Raw genomic sequence first — 21,284 nt, 5'->3', positions numbered from 1 at the left:
TTTAATTTGTACACCAGACTTGATGAGGACTGGACAAAAGATCAAATCATGGTTAACAAACTCTAGCCAGATACATAATGCAGCTTATCTAAATCTTTCTATTGTGTATTTTGGCAACTTCAGTGAGGTTTTATCGTGTTTCTTTGTAGGTCTTTATAATGGATTAAGGGCAATGTATCTCATAAGTCACGAAATTTTTTTTATTGAAATTTGACAGCAAGACCATCAAACAAACCATTCTTCAAATGTAAAGATATATCTAATACCTAAAAACAATCAATATATCAAAAACACTAATAATATGATATGATTTAAATGTAGGTTCTATAAAAATATTTTAATTGTTTCTTAAAGTGTTGCAATTCAACAAATCTGATAATTAAACGTTTAAGAGAAGGAACCAAAAGCACTCTGACTCAATTCCAATAAGAATGAATATAGCAAATTACAAAACTATAAATAACGATAGCGAGTTCAAGAGATTTTGCGAAAAAGAAAAGTACCTTTGAGAGCGTCTGAATTTACTTTTTTGCTAAAGTAAACTGAAAATAGATACCCAAGAGACTAAAGAGGTTAACCATTTGCTTTCTTAAAAAATCAGATTTTAATACACGTGTGGAAATTAGAGATACAAATGGTGAATGTGACACCACGTGTTAAGTATACTAATGTGTTTAAAAATTAAGTTTAACTTTTATCATGAAACCCATAAAAATTGGACATCTTAATAATAATACACTCTAATACCCATTAATACAAAAAATAGAGCCTTTTAGCCTCATCAATTATTGGCGTTGCTACTGAGTTTCAATATATTTTAGAAGTAAGATTTTTGATACATACTAATTCATAAACTTTTATTATCAAATATTACCAAGAATTAAAAAATTATATCAATGGTCAATACCCATTTTATATAAATTAATGGTAAACAATTGAATTAATGGTTAACAAATGCTCATCTATTATTGAACTTTAAGGATTTTGGAGATATACTTTAAGGAAATGTGTTAAAGGAAGGCAATATCTACACATTAGAGAAATTTGGCGTGATTATTGAACTTTAAGGATTTTGGAGATATACTTTAAGGAAATGTGTTAAAGGAAGGCAATATCTACACATTAGAAAATTGACGTGTGGTTTTTGCGAAAAGTTATAGGCTAATTGAGAATGATCACAAGATCTTTTTCAAAACTGGCACATTAGTCATGCCAATGAATGGAGAAGGTATTGACATTGCAAATTTCAAGCCAAGTTGAAAACAAAACTCACCTCATAGGTAATATTTTATTTCAATAACCACTTTCCTTTGTTAACTTCGGCTATTTGTTGATTAGGTTTCTCTCGACATTTATGTGAAAACAATTGTAGGCGTTATTGGCCCTCTTGAAGAGCGCCGGTAACATTACACCCAAATTTGGAACAATTTTTCAGGAGATTGTTATCATGGATACTTAACTTATAACGTTTTAGCACTTATATACTTTAAGCTTCGACTTTCTGTTATATGTCTTCTTATCTATTGCTTTATTTTAGATTTACTTTGTTTTTTAGGACAATAATACTTAAAAAAAAAAACACACATAAACCCATCAAACAAAAAATATATATATATATATATTATAAGTAATTAATCATTAGCTATCAATATACATATATTATTTATTCAAGTGGACTTTAGGTTTTTGAGTCATTAGCTATCTATGTAGCAAGTCCGGCCATAGGCCGGGCCAAATGGCTAGTTTTTTTAAAGACGAAGCTGGGGTTAGGCAGACCCCCACCTGTCACATGTTATTATTGCAAAAAGTTAAACCTTACAAGAGTTAGATTATTAAAAAGAGGAACACAAAAACTCTACTGATAGGCTTCAATCCTAACATACATAATAACATACTAGCCGTCCTGTAATCAACCTAATAAAGTAGAGATAGTAGTCCTACTTTTTAGTCATGATTTCTTTAACAATCTTAGAATGATCCTTCCTAAGATGATAGTAGTCCTCTTATTATTGTCCCAATACTTACAGTCACATTCATTGGCGTTATCATCTCCATTCCTTTAAGTGTATAACCTGCAAAGTCATGTTAGTAAGAAGATCGAGATTCTAGAATCTGGACTAGCCCTCACATATAAATTATGTGAGAGCTGCCTATCATGAGGAGAGTTTGGTCTGAGAAACTTCTAAGATTCTATGAGAATTGGATTTCCATAATGATGATTGAATTGTACATTGTCAAATGACATGACGGTTGATCACAGCTCCATCTTTTTAGCAAAAAAAAAAGGGCAAAATTAAATCCTTTTATCAGACGAAAAAGGAGAAGATAACAAGAAAAAAAATGTTCTAACTATATTATATATACAAATTTCATATGGAATTACACTATATTCTACACTGCCAAGAGAAAACAGCTACTCGGTGACAGGGCACTGGGCACTCTCTATGAGCATGGTGTGCTTAATTGAAAGGCAGAAATTGTGTTACGCATTGTCATCAGGAGCAAGTAACAATATGATTGATGAATAGCTAAGCATAGGATACAAATTGGCATCGAGAAAGTGCGAGTACTGTCTTATGGCAATACTTTTTTCAGGTAGATCGTTCGTAAGAAAATCGAATGGAGTTGGCTTGCTGGTGTCAACAAGTGGTTCCCATCTGTAACCAGGTCTTTCTGGCAAAGAGGCAGTGACCGGTAAGTGGCTGGTATTGAAGGCAATGTAGATCTCCCTTTTGATGGAATCCATCTGTACAAGTAGTTACAACAAGAACCAAATATAAAAAAATGAAAAGAATAATAAAATAGATGCTGCACGTTGATTTGATTCAGAACACCATTCAGCTCAAATATCTAGGAGTACGAACTGATATTGTTCAGGCGTAACTGTAATATATAACTTCGGTCCATATTAGAGTTATCAATGAGGTGGACTTAAATTTATAATGGCACAAGCATTGAAGAGCTTTCTAAAGTATGGCACATTTTGAAGCTCACAAAGGTCTCAAGAAGGCTAAACGACTTGGCCGAATCTTGGACAATCGTGCACTTTCTGATACACCTATGCCATGTGAGCTTGCAAAAGTAGCTTGAGTTTACTAATAAACAAAGTCAATCATGAAGGCTTCCATCTATGGACAAATTGCAAAAAAAAATAATATCTAGGTGCAAATACTTGAGATAAATTGCAACAATAATCACTCACCAATGAGAAGGCCACAAATCGACTCGTTTCAGACCAGTCTGGCGTTCCAGGGTGGTGTCCATGCCATTGCAGTCGATCAGCAGTGGGGAAGTCGTCTAAACCAAGTGATTCACACTCTCTAAATCACAACGAACATACCAAATCAGAGGCAAACAATCCAATGTTAACATTAGGTAAAAGTATAACCAATAAAACCTAATGAGGAAGTGGTCTTCACCGGCGAAATTTTGTCATTAGACAACAGAATCTGAAAAATTCAGTTGAGGAATCTTCCTTTTTATCCCACCGGAAATAGTTGATCTGCAATAGGAGCTAGTTCTCAGTATATTCCAAAATGGAATTTTCGTAATGACAGCACATATAGCAGAAAGTCGAAAATTACAAAGCTGTCATGGCAATATGTATTGTTATTGCCTCCTTTTGTGTGACCATATTCATCGCCCATATATATCATAGGAACACCCTATATCAGGTAGAAGAATCACAGTAAGAGAACAGGAAACAGTTTGACAAGAAAAAAGAAACTTTGTACAACAAACTACAATTTCAAAGAGGGAGTGTAGAAGTATTTGGGTCTAATGTAAATTCTGAAGCATTCTTTATATCCTTGAGAAAGATGCAACTAACGACATGATCAATATGATTTTTAAGTTTTAATTAGTGTGTAAGCCACCTATGGAAGTACTGCATATATTCGAACTCCAAGCAAGAAATACTACAGACCAAAATGAGTTAGAATCTTACTTGAGAAACCATGAGGCAAAGAAAAAAGTTCCGCATTTGTCTCTTCCGCAACCTTTTCACAGAGAGGTTTGCAAACTCCCCTTCCTGCATAGTAAAATACATGAGAACATGAAGCATTCACATCTGCAGCTAATAAAATTGATCCAGTTAACTTGAAATTAGGACACAATCAGTTTCCACTTTCCACCTTTGACCCTTGTGAAGTAATGAAGCGTCCCAATAAAAATGTACAGCTAGGTCTATCCCAAAGATGGCCTTTTTTATTTGTAAAGGTATTAAATGAGGAAAGAAATTATTGCATTTTTCGGTGGGAAATCAAAAACTTATTATGAAAGTGAAAAAAACGTTATTTTCTCAGGACTCCCAGGTCTGATACCTCTGATTCCTTAACTGTCTAGAATCAACGCCAAAAATTTCCAATTATCTTCAGTGTTGAGTTCATCTTCAACTTTCAATAACATCATGCCTATGACCTACTAATACAGCCACTCAATTCATGCTTTTAGGAGTTGAAACCCAAAAGAAGAAGCTGAAGAACAAGATCAATAGATTTATGCAGAATCGTTGAACAAGGACTACAGAATCATTCATTAAGATATAGGAAACAATTATGATTTGCCAGGATTTACAACCTCTCGGTTCCAAAGACAGCTCTAGAAAAGTTACATTTGAAGACTTTTTACTTCACTAGGATAATATAGTAAGAGTTGCAAGGTTGTATACTGGGTGTGTGTGTGTGTGTGTGTGTGTGTGTGTGGATCGCTTCCCCCAGTCCCCCCTTCTTTCCTTCTAGGATTTGTAGAGTGGGTTGTTAAAGTTTTTAGTTAAAGCCTTATCATGTATTGTTCTTTTTCTTTTTAAAAGTTGAACTTCCACTTACAGATTATAAAATACAGAACGACATACAAGCTTCAACCTACGTATTAAAGATGGGATTAATAATCTCAACACGCCCCACGTGACTTAAACCTAATATGTGGGCTTTGATTAATGGGTGTCGCAGAGCACAAGCAGGCCTTTTGGGCCAAAGAAATAGCCTACTCTTGTACTATATAAACAGTGGATTTAATAATCTCAGTACTACGGATATATAACAATATGCACTGTTTACACAAACTGAATAAAATAAGGAAGAATACAACCAGGGTCACATATTGACCATAGTCAATTTGGAAAAGTTTTGAAGAAAGAGGAGCGAAGAGCTTGAATGCATGGAATTCTGCTTTTGTGTCGAGGAAAAGAAAAGCATGTATGTCTTGACTGGGTTGACACAATATGGTCACAATCACTTGGTTTCTTGACTGGTATATCCCTTTTGAAAATTGGAAATCAATAGCTCTATTACTCACCAGGCCATTGCTCATATATGAGCATGTTTATAGCAAGCTAATTGAATTGCTCTTTTCATGTCATCTCCGTTTTGACAGTTTTTAGAATTTCATTTTATCTTGACATTATTCTCATCAGAGCAACTCTTTCTTTCATCATCACCTTCACATCGAAAGGGATTTGGATTAGAAAAGGATGCTTTCGTTAAGCTACACAAATTTTACTTTCCCCCAACATTCCCCTGAAGTCTATTTAAATAATTATTTGCATCAAAAGGTGAAGAGGAAATTCTGGTCGTTAACAATGAAGAGATGCAGTAGTAAAGTGATTTCTTAACAATGAGGGATATACCTGCCCACAGTTCCAGCTATTATTATGATTTTCTCCATCACTGTTTTCTTCCCCATTTGCCAAATTATGCTTCTTGTTGTACGTTACTAAATCAGCCAAAGTGAATCCATCATGTGCACATATGAAGTTGATACTGTTCCAAGGTTTCCTTCCTCCCTGATTGATGCTTTGAGTGAGGAATACCACTTTTACACAATAAATCAAACCAATATGATAATTTATATTAATTATCTAATGGAAATGTAAATTCTCTAAGAACAGACATGACTAGCAAAGGACCAGAACATGACAAAAAAAAAAGCTTCATGCTTGCATTTTAGATTAAACACATTCAAGATTACGAAGTCTTCATTTACCATGAATTTAGATAAGATAAGGTTTACTATGGCTTTTGTATCAGAATATAAAATTTTAGTTTCCACGAATTTAAGACAATAAAATATGAGGAAAATAAATAGGTGCGGGTCTGAAATTAATTGCGCCTAAAATGTCCAAGCTTAACAGAAAAGTATGAATATGATGGGGATCCAAGATTAGAGAGCTAATATATAGGAAAAAGAACCTGATAAAGATTTGGGCTCCCACAAAGACATTCAGCAAATGCCCCACTAAATCCATCTGTACCCTTAATAAACTGCCGCACTATGTCACGATACTGAATGTAGAAAGAAATTTATTAATAGTGTTGAAAGGTTAAGGAAAATAAAAGGCTTTTTCACTGATAAGTTTAGTCTTATTATTCCCCATGCTAGCTCTCATATGCTGTCCTAACACATTACTAACGGGCCCACTGTTAGAATTATCAAAATATGAATTGCGGACTGACCTTCCCATTCCATTCTGACCAAATTCCCCAATGAGGAAAGGTGCCAACTTGGTAGAGACCACCTGCATCCCATGCTTCGGCAATCAACTGTTTGAAACAGGTAAACATTTTCCTATCAGTATGACAAACATTCTAGGGGCATTATGACGCCACACTATGAGTCTCTCTCTCTCTCTCTCTCTCTCTCTCATGACACTATCAATGTCAAGATTTTCTGACCAAAATTTTGGGTTTTTCGTGGAGCCCAATCTTCCAATTATAGAATGAATAAATTGCGCCAAAAAACTTCAGAAAAGCAAGGAATAAGCATACACTCCCCCCCCTCTCTTTTCTTACCATTGCCCTTCTACCTTTTAACTCTCACTGTCTTCCAGTTCTGATTCGCTGCCATCTGTCCCATCTCTCCGATTTGTCCATGCTCTCCATTCTCTCTCCCACCCTCATCTGTGATGCCACTTTTTTCTACCCATATCTGTTTTTCTCTCTTCGTTTTCTTGTGTAGTACACCTGGTAGTGGCTAAGGATCACTGTGATGTTAACTTGGGAGATCAGTGCACTGAGGCTTACGTATTATTTATTTTTCCTAACAAACACCCTCAACATTTGTTGAAAGGATAAAACACCTTATCCTAATAGTTAATTGCTCCATCCTTCAATCTCAAAAATAAAGATAAAAAATTTGTTACCTCTACAAAAAATCAGCTCATTTCAATATGTGTAACCTTCTCAAAGTTGTGTTCAAGTTTGCGATTTTTTTTACAGTCTATATTTTTCCCAGTTTTGTGAAAAAACACATTTGACAAGCCTAGAGATATCGATATGAGCTGTTTTTTGTGGACAATCCACATGGTGTGTGTGTGTGTGGGGTGGGGTCATCTCCACCAAAAATCAGCCATTTTTTTTTGATAATGTCAAAAGTCGGCCATTATTGTGAAGTGCACTTTTTGGTATGGGAGTCAATTCAAGGTGTCATTTAGGGGTTTGTCTGTGTATTAACTAAATGAGTTGGGACATCGAAGAAAATACAGAAATAGTTTAAGCACCTTAACTCGCCGAAGGATTGGATCATTACTGATCATATCAATTAATGGAGGGCTGCTGAGTGGGGTACCAGTCGTCAAGAAGTCACTTTCAATAGGATTCCCATATACATTAACTGCATCCCAAAGACTTGAGAAATAAAAAGAAAAGGAAAAATAAGAGAACCAAAAATGAAATTAGTATCCTCTTTGCATGTGGTGAAACGACCTAAACTATCGAATGAAGCCTATAACAGATAACCTGGAACTCCTGGTCAAAATAGAAGCAAGATCAAAGCGAAATCCATCCACATGCATTTCTTCCACCCAATATCTGTTGCACAAAGAGTTTTATAATAACAATCAAACTGCACTTCAACTAATATTAACTTAAGAAACTTGGTAGCACTAATAAAGCATATACATTGCACTAAAACTGGAATCAGTTGTACGCACAGCTCGACCAGTAAAACCATTTAAAATAATTAGGGGCTTTTGTGCTCATGTTGGAATGAGGCCCATTATGTGGGTAAGTGGGTTCATGCCAATATATCACTATACTACAAGAAAAAGAGACCAAAGAAGCTTCAGCTACAATACTTCAAACGGACCATAAAATCTAGCATCATCTCTTTACATGTGGTTAAAGTGTACCAACCAAGCCTCGTGATCACAAGTTACTGGTATAATGGTATATATCAGTGGACAGATTAAAAGTGTAGCTGGTCGAATCATAGCAGCTGATAACAAATGGACTGGTTACGGATCTGAACACGATATCTTGTAGGATGGGGTCCTTCCAGGACTGCATCCCATAATATTGATCCTTGTCATAGATGATCAAATCTACGACTCTACGAGACTCTTCACAGAACCTATTCCAGGAAACTAGAAGACATGTTCCAAAAAAAAAAAAAGGAAAAAGTTTCTCGAATATTAACTTGACATACTAGCCTCCAATAATTTCCAAGAACCTATCATATCATGAATAAGGAAAAGAAAAATGGAAATCAAACAAAGGAATAGTAAATGTAATGTAACTAAATTACCTTAAGCAATCCAATATGAACTGCCGTACCACAGGATGATTGCAATTTAAGGTGTTTCCACAACCTGAATAATTATAATATTCTCCCTGCACGATATGAAAAGCACCTTTCTGAACAATATAAAAGGGGACGGGAACAAAAAAGTTTATGATCTTGTCTGGGACTTTGCAGCAGACGCTATCCCATTAAAAGGGGGAAAATAAGCCTTGCCTGGAAAACCCAAGTCCATAAATATACAAACAAAAATAGTTTCCACTTTACGTGTAAATTATGCTTCAAGTTTTTTATAAGGCCTGGATGAAAATGTTGATCAAATATTTCTGGTGATTCTTTCACATTTTAGAGTACTTGGAGTTGTGAGATAGTCTACAAAAATAAAGGGGTTCAGTTTCTCCACTTATTTGATACGAAATATTTTAAAGGACATAAGTTCATGTTTCCTGGTGCAAACAGAAAAATACGAAAGAGACAATTCCACTTCAAAAAAGAAACAGAGACAGAAAACAATAAGTTGAAACATGAGCATGTGAAATTAATCTCTGCTGCAACTGTGCAGCATTTGACATATACCATCAGGATTAAGTTTTCCTTGATTGCAAAATATAAACATCACAAGAGTTTCTGTGTTCCACCACTTCCAGTTGAAATTATTTTTAAGTACATTCTGTAGTCAATAGATACATGATTGAACCATGTAAGCTGAGGAACTCTTTGTTGGAAGTGTAGTCTAGTATCAATAGTAAGTTATGCTGCACCAAATTAAGGAACCATATGTTCTAGGCTTTCCAGAATATATCACTTTGCAATTATCAAACTCCCATATCCATACCATATCAGTGCAGCATACATCCATGTGAACAGCATGCCTACTTTTCTGGCTTCCTGGTACTTGTTTGCAGAGACACTTGTCCTTGTCATTTACACATACATATACATTCCTCTTATCACAACTGCTAACAAAACTTAGCAATTAATGTCTTGTTCTATTGCATGTATTTTGGAAATTCATAGCCTAAACATACTTTTCGATAATGAAATGTGTTGCATCAGTTGCATGTAAAACAGTACCTATTTTATTGAAAGAAAGCACCGGGAACAATAGGAATAAAAACAATATCAACTTATCCATAGGGATTTAAGTTTGGACCTTGGACTAGTTGGGAATTACAGGCAATATTCAGCAAACCAACAGAAACTCTACCTTAGGTGCAAGCATATAAAATACACTGTTATCAACACCTCTGAATGACAATATAGGCCCCTTCTCATTGCCTTCAGCTGTGTGATTGAAAACAACATCCATGAGAACCTGGGAAATGAAGTCAAGATAGAGGTTATCAAATAAACGAATGGGGCAGTGAAGTTTAATCTGAGTTCAGCTATTACCTCTATGCCTCGCTTATGTGCTTCTCTAACTAAAATTTTGACTTCATTTATTGCATCCTGGCCACAATTACGTATGCCAGCAGAGGAATAGCGCAGCATTGGTGAAAAAAAATTGACAGTTGAATATCCCCAGAAGTTCAATCTGTGGGGAAATGATATTTGACATAATGCAATCTGACTAGTGCAACTTAATTCCATTATAGATTTATCGCATTGTAGGAAGAATGAAAGATTAATACAAGACCAATAGTAACTGGAGCATTATCTTCAAACATATAGTACAATACCACATCGGTTTAATAAAAGACCCTTTGAGCAAACAGACACCTGGTGACTAGTTTATTATCAATAAAAGGAAGAATAGTACATGACATGGTTTGTGGGAACTTTAAACCAGACTAGCATATGAAATGCACTATATCAAAATCTTAGATTCCCATGCTGCTTTAATCTAACAGAGGATAAGCCTAGTAGAAGAAAAGTAAACAGTCAATAACCGAGCTTGATTCCAAAAACATAACTCCTACTTGCAGTCTCTTGTTAATCTAGCGATTGAGCACTCATGTCTTGACAAGCCCACAACACTATGCCTTCAGCAGTTCAGCATAGACGCCCGTGAAGCACAAACACATAAATTTTCTATTTTTTCGAATTTGGTGTTCATCCATTGATCTCATTTGAAAGGTCTCGACAAGAGCTCTTTAAAAGCACAGAATATTTGGACTTTCAACTTGCTCATCAAAAGTTACAGAATTTTGACTTTTCAATATACAGAACTCTTTTTCCAATACGGCATTGAATCTCTCTTCCAAATAAGCACTTAATCTTTTGTCTCTTTTCTCTGTTCCCTTTCTTGATGCATGAGCATGGAAGAATATATAAATACTTCTAATTATATTATTAGTAGTCCTATTAAATTAGTAAAGTTTCCTATTTGTTTTAGAACTAGGTTAATTAGCAAGGTTTCTATTTCAGAGTCCAACTAAGATTAGTATTGTGGTTTATTATATAAAGGCATCTAGGTAGGGGTGCAAACGGATAGGTTCGGATGCGGATATGTTTGTATCCGAATCCGAATCCAAAAATTTATACCGAATCCAAATCCAAATCCGAATCCGACGGATATTAAAAAATTTATCCGAATCCGATTTTGGATATCCAAAACGGATATTGGATAATATCCGATCCGAAAATTAAAATTAATTAAAATTTTATTTGCTTTGAATAATTTATTTTACCACTATAAAAACTAGTATAAATATATATATTTGTCATTTATTATTATTATTTTGTTATTATAGTTTTATATTATTAGTTTATGACTTTATATAGTATTTTATACAATAAAAAATGAATAAATTAATTATATACAATAACTATTAATTTTTTAAATCGGATCGGATATTATTGGATGCGGATATGGCAGTATCCGAATCCGTATCCAAAACCAGTTCGAACATTAAAAAAAAATCCGAATCTGAATGAATCCGAATCCGAAATTTTCGGATAATATATGATTTTTCGAATACGAATTCGAATCGGATTCGAATATTTGGATATCCACTTGCAACCCTACATCTAGGCCTTCATTGATAGATGGTTGTTATTGAATAATATTCTTTCTTCATGTTTGAAGGTTTAAACCCTAGTTTTAGGTATTTGATTTATTAAATCTTATTGATGTTTATTAATTGTTGAAGCTTCCGCCAACAAGATACATCACTTTTACTAATGAATATCCCACACTTGCCATTGCTACCCCACCACAAGAAGACATGACCAATGTTCATTTTTCAACAATGAGTAGACATGAACGCTTTCGTATTTTTAGTTGACAATGTGAAAATAGAGCACATCCGGGCAACAGGTAGCTTGTTTCTTGTGGGGCCACTGAGCTTTTCTATTAGATAGATTATCCAGAAAAACTAGGTTTTTTTTTTCTTGAAATTAATCAAATTATACATCACAAATCCATAAACTAATTATTGCATGCAGATCTTAGACAATGGAATGATATATAGTTGCAAATGTAATATATAAACATTGGACATAGCAAGGCCTGATTACAGGACCGTGTCACAGAGTTGTTAATGTCAGCTTAGAATCAAACGTATGTACTCGTAATTGATTAGGGTGGACAAAAGTCCAATAATTATCAATAACCGGTTCAATATATGATCAATTTTCTTCAAACTACGAAACAAAACAGATATACAATATCACTTCGTATTTTGAAGTAAAGGTTTATTGCACATACTTATAATTACCCATGACAGAATTGTAGCTGAAATATTCCAGCTCGTTGTACTCTTGAAATGGCATTAGTTCTATACAGTTTACTCCAAGTTCCTGCTCCATGTATTAAAATTGTCTGAGGATCCCATGAGAAGAAATAATGGAAAAAGTGTAAAATTAATGGATAATCAACAATAGGAACACTGAAAGCAAATCAATTGAACATCGACTTTTTTTCCCGGGCAAGCATTAATGTAAGGGACTAAGATGTTTTAATTGATTTAGAGTTTTAAATTCTTCACTGATATAGCAAAAACTTTTGATCTTACCAAGTAAATTATAAATAAATATGATAATAAAGGGGAAATCAACCAAATGTAAATCTGGACCTTGTGACGTGTGAAAAAAACTAATCACATCTAGCATTAAAGATAAAATATTACAGAATGCTAGATCAGGTAGACAATGGCAAAAAATAACTAATCACATCAAGCATTGAAGATAATCACGTGTGGTTTACTTGAGTCTAACACGTATACAAAAATACTTGGGTGACGTAAAGTAAAAGTGTCGTTTGGCCAAATGCAATAGCTTGCTCTGATACTATCTTATACTTAGGTGCATCCAACTCAAAACCTGACAATGAGTGGAGAGTCCCAGGAACTTATATATTGTTACGCAAAGCTTCAATGTATCTGATCATTATAAGCATAGTTTTGATATGAACCTGGTCGGGCCACAGGGATACCGGATCAAACAACCGATTTTGATATGAACCTGTTGATTCCACGTTGAAACAAATCGGTTGGAGTTATTCAATGCAGCCAAGGTTAGAGAGCAAAGATCTAGAGGTCTCTACTAATTTAGGGCTTATGAGCACCCTGTAATTCTTAAACGTAAAAACCAAAACCTTGTGCAGTTGTGCTATCCTCTCAAACAAGATACAAAATCCATCTCTAATTTCTCAGACGACAATTTTTCATGATTTCTTATGTTGGGTAAGTTTTTCTTGTTCAACTGTAAGGATCACGTGCTTCATGCTTTCTCTTTCATAAATTCTTCAAGTTTCCATCCAGATTTTTGTCTTGTTAAAGAAAATTTCTATATAAAATCGATCCCACTAAAACAGTATAGAGCTAGAATTCTGAGGAAACTTCATTAAATCTAATTTATACAGGCTTACAAGTACATGACTGGGGCCTACATACTCTGAAAAATTATCTCTTGGTATTTCATCATTGACTAATACAAATGCTAAAAGTATGTCCAGGAAATTTCAGTATGAGAATAATATGCAACATACTAAAATCCATGATTTGGACGAGGATGATCAGGAGGATGAGATTGACTATCTCATCTTTAGCTGCTCTGAAGGGGAGGTCATAGGGGATGAGGAGTAGTAGATCAGCAGGTGTTGGTAGAAAGAGGTGGTGATAATAGGTGATCCTTGTACACAATTAACTGCTTAGAACAGTCCTAGTAGAGTCTCTCTTTTACTTCTCTTGTAATTTTGTGGTTTTTCTAGCATTTCTTTTTGAGGTTTTCTGGTTTTTCTTTTCGATTAGATGAGGTGGGCCAGCTCAGTTCGCTTCGGCAACTAAGTTGAGTATTAGACATAACCGGCACACCAACTTTTCAATTATAAAAGAAGGGTTATTGAATTAGTAACAGATGTACCTTTAAGTGATCAAGTTTCTCCACTACACCAAGGTATGTTCCAGGAAAGTTACTCCCGCTTGAACCATGCCTTGTAAATCCACGAACATGCATTTCATAGATTATAAGGTCTCTCTGAGAATACATCAACGGCAAATCTCCCTCCCAATCAAACTACAAAACCACAAATGATCAAACATGGAGATGAATCTGGATTAAAACATAATCATGCAAAAATGATAACACAATAAGACAACAGAAATATAAGTTTGAAACAAACAAGGGATCGGCATGAAAAAAAGAGATTGAGTTTATTCGGAATCATCAGTATGGATAAGTAAGCCCAACTTAAGGTTTCAATTAAAAGTCATATTCCCCAACAAGTACAATGCTGAAAACTATAAAAGAACAAGGTACCTCATTGTCAGAAGAAGGTACCATGCCAGCCATTTGTGGCCAGCAATTACCTCCAGGTCCCAAGGATCCAAACTCTTCTCTGCTTATAACTGCCTGCATATATAAAAGCAGAAAATAAGTTGTGACGTTTTATCTTTTGTTTTCACTTATTGCAAATTGTTTTAATAAATACTAAGAAGTTCAGAAGTTGTGGAGGCATGTATTTCACCCACCAAAATACATCAAGAGAATCTAAAATAGCTAGCATGTGGCACTTCCCATTAAGAAATTCCGTGGGGCCTTGCCAGTACAACTAGTGCTCTCATTTTTTTTTCCAAATTTAATATATGCTTAGCTGCAACATAGGTCCATCTTCCCTCCATAAGTGAGACAAGTGCAAGGACTCTGGTTGTGACATTGTACTTAATTTCATCCTACAAAAATTATTTCTATTGATAATCAATCAAATATCATAATATATGGACACAATAAGTAAAATAGTAAGAGACAAACATGAAGAGAATCTACCTAAATCATTCTTTCAATTTTATTCGTAAATTGGTAGTTTATTGTATGATAACTATCTAATACATCCATACACTCTTAAATAATCACTCCCAAGGACTCGTCTTGATACTCATAAAATTTAGCCAAGATTTTTAAGCAATTGGCATTTGAATACTTGAGTCAATTGCATTAATTATAATAGCATATAAAAATCGCCGACCTTAGCATATGGATCCAGTAAAATCCGAGATGAATCATAGTAGAAACCTTCTTCAGGAGCAAAATTTCCATCTAATGTATAGCCGTAAAGCATATTTTCAAAATCTCCCTTCAAAAATGCATGCCAAACATCCCCAGTCTTGTTAACTAATGGATCAAGGTTGATCTTCTTTGTCACTCTATTCTGTGTCACATAAGTTAATGTATTCAAATCAAAAAAGAGAAACAAAAGTTCATCCGCGTATATTAACTTATACATAAATATATGCATTACAATTAAATTATACACAAGCAATTGAATTGAAATGAATATTAGTTTGAAATTATACCTCTTGTAAATCCGTAAGAGAAATGAGACAAAGAGTAGCAGAAACAGCAGCGGAAGAATGGACAGCAAAATTAACACCACCATCTTTAGCAGTAGCACCAAATGGCATTGGACTACCTTGAAAAACTTTATATTCTCTCACCACTTTCGGTTTCTCAATAACAACTGCTGTCTCACCATCGCTTGCATTTCTTATTACCAACGACTTCATTTTATTCTTCACATTAAATTTTTTTTTACTATTTTCATTTCTAAGGAATCTATTTATTGGAGATAGAAATGATGAGTGTGAACAAGTAGCGATTTTTGATGATGCTAACTCCATAGCAAAGATCTCTGCTTCACTTCATCTGTTTTGTTTTAGTTTAGATTCAAGTGATTGGGTGCTACTTCAAGTATCTAACATTTAGTACAACCTTGTTTATCCTCTTCTAAAGAGTCGGTTAAATATTTAAATGTCATTGATTAGGGGTGATTTTGGACACACTCATAAAAATACTCCCGTATCCCATAACTAACATAAATTTTTGCCATATCCTATTAACTGTGTAAGTCCAATAATTTCATTTTTGATGATTGGGTTTTGAGTTTTAATCATAATTTTAAATAATTTCATCTTTTTTTACTTCAAGTTGAGTTTTAATCAGTTCTTTGGATTATTTCTTGAGTATTAATCAAATGCTGTGAAGTTATGTGATAATTTATAGTTGTATTTTCAACTTTCATCCAAATCTAAATGTGGTTTTCTATTTCAATAGAAAATTTAGCAATTTCATTGAAGTAATAATAAAAATATTGTTGAAGAAGAGATAACATTTTTGAAAACAAAATGGTAGAGATTTTTTTTTTTCCATTTTCCATAGAATCTTTTCTTTTTTGTAGTGATTTTTTATTTATTTTATTTATTGGTTTTAAATAACACCATTACTTTGGGTGTTAAATAAGGGACATGTCAAAAATATTTTGTAAGGTGTAATAGAAGTTTTTTCCATAAGGGAAAAAGAATTAAAAAAAAGAAAAACAAAATAACACTGGTCTATTTGTACCTTTTATTAGGGGTGATCTTGGACATACCCAACAAAACACTCCCGTACCCCATAACTAACATAAATTTTTGAAATACCCCAATAACTGACTAAATCCAATAATATCTCCCAAATAAATTTGGAGTATTTCCAATAGGGGTACAAAATAAAATAAAAAAATAAAAATAACAACCACTCTTTTTGGTACCCGCCTGTTTTGAGTGAAAGTTTCTTTCGCACTCTTTTTCTTCGTAAACGCACTTTTTTTTTTCCGTAAACCCAGAGTTTCTCTAAAGTTAGACTATAAAAGAACTCGTGGATGATCTTGTAGAAGAAATACATTTGTTACTGTTTCAAGTCATATACAATATTACTTTCTAATTTCTAAGTAAACATCTTTCCAATTTTTCCCAGCAAGTCATTTTGTGGTGTTTTGATATAACTTTTTTTTCCGGATCTTTTTGGGCAATTTCGATATACCTCAAGGCGGTTGCAATTCTTCCCCAATTAGTTTTGCTACAAAGAAGCGAAAATGTGGATAATCTAACCGGCAATACGTATTCTGCTTTCGAGATGCTTGTTTTCTCTTTGATTTTGCATATTTGTATGTAATTTAGTGATTATGTTACAGTTTATCAATATTTATATAACCCAAGAGAATTCTCGTAGTTTAAGAATTGTCGCAGATGCCAACAGTATTTGTCTTTGAGGGTCTTTGTCACATACATTCTTTTTCTTACAAACGTGGGCTCAACTTTACTATATATACGCATCCACTTCATGGATGGTTGGTTCATATATCTTGTAATTGTTGCAGTTTGATTACAACACACTTATTGTGTCTACACTATATTTTCATCCTCAATCCCTTGGCTATACCTTGCCCGTGTCTTTTTCAAATCCATAATAGGTGAATTCGGTAAATCTTATTGAATAGAATAATTGAGTTTCAAACAACAAGGGTTGCAACCCACCTTTTGATGTGTGATCAAGCACAAAAACAGTTTTTATCTTTTGGATGAGATTATAATTGTGTAGTTTATAATTTGGTTCTTCCTTTTCCAAAGTACATATTATTTTTTGTTTAAAAGTATAGGTTATTTATATTAGTTTTATTATGTTTTCTCCCATGAGAAGTGGGCGTGAGGGAAGTCGAAAGCTAGGTTGATTAATAGTGGGAATAAGAAGTTAGTGTTTTTCAAGAATGCAACTAAGTATTTTGATTTAGAGGATTTGTTGAGAGCGTCGACGGAGGTATTAGGGAATGGGACATTTGGGACCGATATATAAAGGTGTATTGGAGATTGGGAATATTGTTTGTGTGAAGAGGTTGAAGGATGTGAGAATTCCAGAGCAGGAGTTTAGAGAGAAGATTGAAGTAGTTGGATCAATGGATCACACTAATCTTGTCCCACTTAGAGCTTCTTATTGCAGGATGAATTGCTACTTTTCTTGTTCATATGTCTCAGCTTTTAGTTTTTTGTTTTTTTTCCAGGTTTGCTTTTCTCAAAGTTCAGGCTTGGGTGGAAAATGAGTGTTCATGCTATACCTCACAGAACATCTAAGAAGCGTAGCTTTCGTACCTTTATGTTGGTGGTTGAGAAGAGAGATCCACTGTTTTACATCAGATAATGTCCATGTTTGATCATTCTTCCCTTGATTGTGACGTAAATCAGGTAGTGACCTATCCTCCATGCTTTCATCAATAGTTTTTGATATACTATGTGGCTATCACTTGTAGTATTGAATTGGCTTTGATATTATTCCTCGTGGTTCCACAACAAAATGAATTATCTAAATATACCATCACCAATACTTCTAAAGCAGCATTAGAAAAAAAACCAAGATATTTTGGTGTAGGGCCGTGGTCTTATTGAAGCTCTTGAAACTGAGAATAAAACACGGGGCGAATGCTCTTCTGGTGGTGATATTTTGTTCTCTCTAGAAGATCTTAAACCCAAGGGACAATCCATACTTTGACGATAACGAGTTGCATCCCGAAATATGAGCCTTGGGTTTCAGGAATCCTTGGCGCTGTAGTTTTGATTCAGAAAGGCCTTCCTACTTTCTAAATGTCGATGTTGGCGGGTTGGCGTAAACTGTTTTTCATAATCATTTTGAATGTGCTAAAGTCATTCTGTTTTCACTTTTTCAAATATCTTAGACATCACTAAATTATGTTGAAATGGCAACTATTTGAAATTTATAGGACCACTATGAGGAAGTGGATATAATTACCAAGGGCGGGAACTATGGATGGCGAAGTTTATGAAGGATACACTGCTTACACTCCCCACAATCTCACGGAGGAAATACGTCTTCCAACTCCATCGGTCCAATTTTTCTGTAGCGGGATATAACCATTCGATATAAATAAGAATGGAAGATCTGCATCAATTTATGGTGGATATTTTTATAGGTCAATGGCCGATCCATGCATGTATGGAAGGTCGGTCGCGGCTTCATCTAGTATGGACATCCGTCGGTCGTCTTCCATTAATATTAGAATGTGTTTACCTAGGAACTCCTTAATCAACTTTGGCGATAATCTTCTCTACGGTACTTGTTTGCGGACCTCTATGGTAATAATATATGGGCAGCTATCGAAAATCCAGAAAATAGTGGGAACTTCACTAGCACACCGATTCCATTCGGATGTGCAAGTGACTCTCCGGTGCCATGTGACTCAGTAGCTGGTAATACAAGTCCTACTTTGGGGTTACGTATTCTCATTTGGAGAGGACAATAGGAAGAATAATTTTCTTTTAACAAGTAGCGGTGTGCAATGAAGTGGTCAGCCCAAGTCATTTGTAGCTATATTTGCTCTAAGGAAACCGCCGGACTCGAAATCCCGGGTGCAACTTCTTCGCACTCTTCTGAGACCGACCCTTGAAGGCCCTTTCAAAATGAGCTGTTGCTTCTCATTCCTTTTATACTGCTTCTAGTAGATTTTTTCTTGTAACATATTTCATGACACCCCCAGGAAAAAAAAAGAAAAAGGAACAGAATGAAAAGCAAACACGAAATTGAAGGCATTTTTTTAAAGTGGTCGTGAATACATGCAAGTTGGTAAAGGGAGAGATGTGGGCCTTAACCAGATCTCTCTGTTTGAAGCAAAGATAGCTAATGGAAACGGTGAGCAGACATTAAGTCGTGACAATACAGGCTGTGTTTTGTCTTTCTTTGCTCCTGTACCTTTTTTTTGCTGTGCTGCTGCTATAATCAACTGCTTGTCTCTGTTTTTCCCGTGCTGTGATAGGACCCCCCATCTATATATGCTAAGATGTTTTTGTAGTTGTGATGTAAACGACTTTGGATGGTTTTTATTTACTTCATCAAAATAAATGTTAGTTTCCCTGTGTGTTTGCTATCAATGGATCCATAAGCTCAAAATGGAAAAAGCGCTCACTAGTTGAGAGGTTGATGGTTCGAATCCATCTGGGTCTAATATCATGATACAAGAAAAGTGTCTTTTATCTTTTGAGATGTTATCCACTTCTCTTTGTGTTGACTATTTGTTCTCTCATATCAGTTCATGATGTTGTCCCACCATATGAAGGTGGCCTAACAAATGCAGGTTTATAAACGAGGCGTTATGTATATGGCAAAAGGCAGAAATGGGAAGTACAATCTAAACACTGAGATGTACCAAGGGCTGTTAGGGGGTTGGCCAACTGTCTTAATATGAAACACAGCTGTAAAGATAGAAGCGAAGTGAAGAAAATGTGCCACATATGCAGAAGAAGGCGAGAACAGATACATCAAGAGTACTAAAAGCGGTAGCGGCTAGCAGAGGTAACCAAGTCACAAGAGCAAACTAATTTCAAGTAATGCAAAGGTTAGTAGCAAAGAACGAAGAAGGGCCTACTGATGTACCAAGTCTTCCATATATTTCAAAGAATCAACGACGGAAAAAATTATATTTCAACGATGGAAAAAAATTAAAAGGGCATTAACGAAACATCAAAATGGCGAAATGCAGGTTTATCTTCCATAGTAACTTCTAAGTTAAGTTAATATATATATATATATATATATATATATATATATATATATATATATATATATATATATATATATATATATATTAAGAGATCTTTGTTCTGTTGACACTCAAAACCTCATATTATAATCAATATTGCCATAAGCCATGTTCTATAATGAAATAAGCACAGAGTAATTCTTGAGAAACTGATGGTTCATCCACAGAAAATAATTAGTAAGTTACAACTAACTATTTTATTTTTCTATCCAACAACTAAAACTAGTCTAGATAAACATATTGTAGGTTCTGCATATTGATCGGAACTGATCCAGCCCACCTACCCAATTTTTCTTTCAGAATAGTTTCCCACACTGCTGCTTCTGGCCATCTAACACACTGTCAATCTCGCCAAACCGGAGGTAGTGGAGCAATATCCTTGAGCACAACTGGCACAAAATGTCCTTTGTTTATGTGGAAAATTGTAATTATCCAGAACATTTCTTCTGGACCTGTCCTCATCGGAAAGTACGTGACACCTAATTGCCGCGGCGCTATGGTGACAAAAACAGAATTAAAAACACTTGCAACTAAGGAACCCATATCCGGGAGATCAAGCCATTCTTTTTCATTCATTGTAGAAGACTCAGTACACTCTAAGTTTCTTTTGTGGTTTTCAAACCTGTCATTACCGTACAACTCTGTGTAGTAATCTGCATACTGCATCAACTTTTCCAGCATAAGACCCTTTACTGTCCGCCATGCTAAATCATCTGTATATCCTAGCAGTGCAGCTATGGATCTATAACCACAATGCCCATCCAGGGTTACCTCAGCTAAATCTTTAATCATATCGCAGATCAAAGGATTAAAGTCGTGTAAAATATTTACCCACTTATGCTTGATTTCCATATTTTTTAGAATTATCTCTGACCTAGTATTTTTTTTTTTTTCTGCTTCTCTTCATGTTCTCTTTGGCCTTGTTAATGAGTTCTTGAAAGCTAAACGAGTCAAGGTCAAATGATCCACT

At 34.8% G+C, this 21,284-nt stretch overlaps 1 protein-coding gene across 5 annotated transcripts; it reads right to left on the bottom strand.

The window, feature by feature from the left end:
• Positions 1–2,333: 2,333 nt before the first annotated feature.
• Positions 2,334–15,684, bottom strand: ISA1 (isoamylase 1). 5 transcript variants are annotated; one of them, XM_086601680.1, is made up of 19 exons: positions 15,249–15,614; positions 14,921–15,103; positions 14,427–14,627; positions 14,215–14,307; positions 13,819–13,971; positions 12,164–12,255; positions 9,907–10,048; positions 9,722–9,829; positions 8,521–8,606; positions 7,734–7,805; positions 7,496–7,622; positions 6,453–6,539; positions 6,189–6,281; positions 5,627–5,782; positions 3,947–4,030; positions 3,585–3,665; positions 3,420–3,502; positions 3,203–3,320; positions 2,334–2,746 (listed from the first exon to the last, which is right to left on the bottom strand). In XM_086601680.1, the coding sequence occupies exons 4-19, from the start codon at positions 14,245–14,247 to the stop codon at positions 2,483–2,485; spliced, it is 1,779 nt and encodes a 592-aa protein (XP_086457806.1). In that variant the 5' UTR covers positions 14,248–14,307; positions 14,427–14,627; positions 14,921–15,103; positions 15,249–15,614; the 3' UTR covers positions 2,334–2,482. The 5 variants fall into 5 exon arrangements, with proteins under 5 accessions (XP_086457806.1, XP_086457801.1, XP_086457805.1 ...); XM_086601675.1 differs by lacking the exon at positions 14,427–14,627 and having other exon boundaries at positions 15,249–15,683; XM_086601679.1 differs by lacking the exon at positions 14,427–14,627 and having other exon boundaries at positions 14,921–15,098; positions 15,249–15,671.
• Between the last annotated feature and the right edge of the window lie 5,600 nt (positions 15,685–21,284).

Source organism: Coptis chinensis, chromosome 3 (genome assembly GCF_015680905.1).
Source record: "Coptis chinensis isolate HL-2020 chromosome 3, ASM1568090v1, whole genome shotgun sequence".
NCBI lineage: Eukaryota > Viridiplantae > Streptophyta > Magnoliopsida > Ranunculales > Ranunculaceae > Coptis > Coptis chinensis.
Note: the sequence above shows the minus strand (reverse complement) of the source record. Positions and strands in the feature narration are given on the sequence as shown.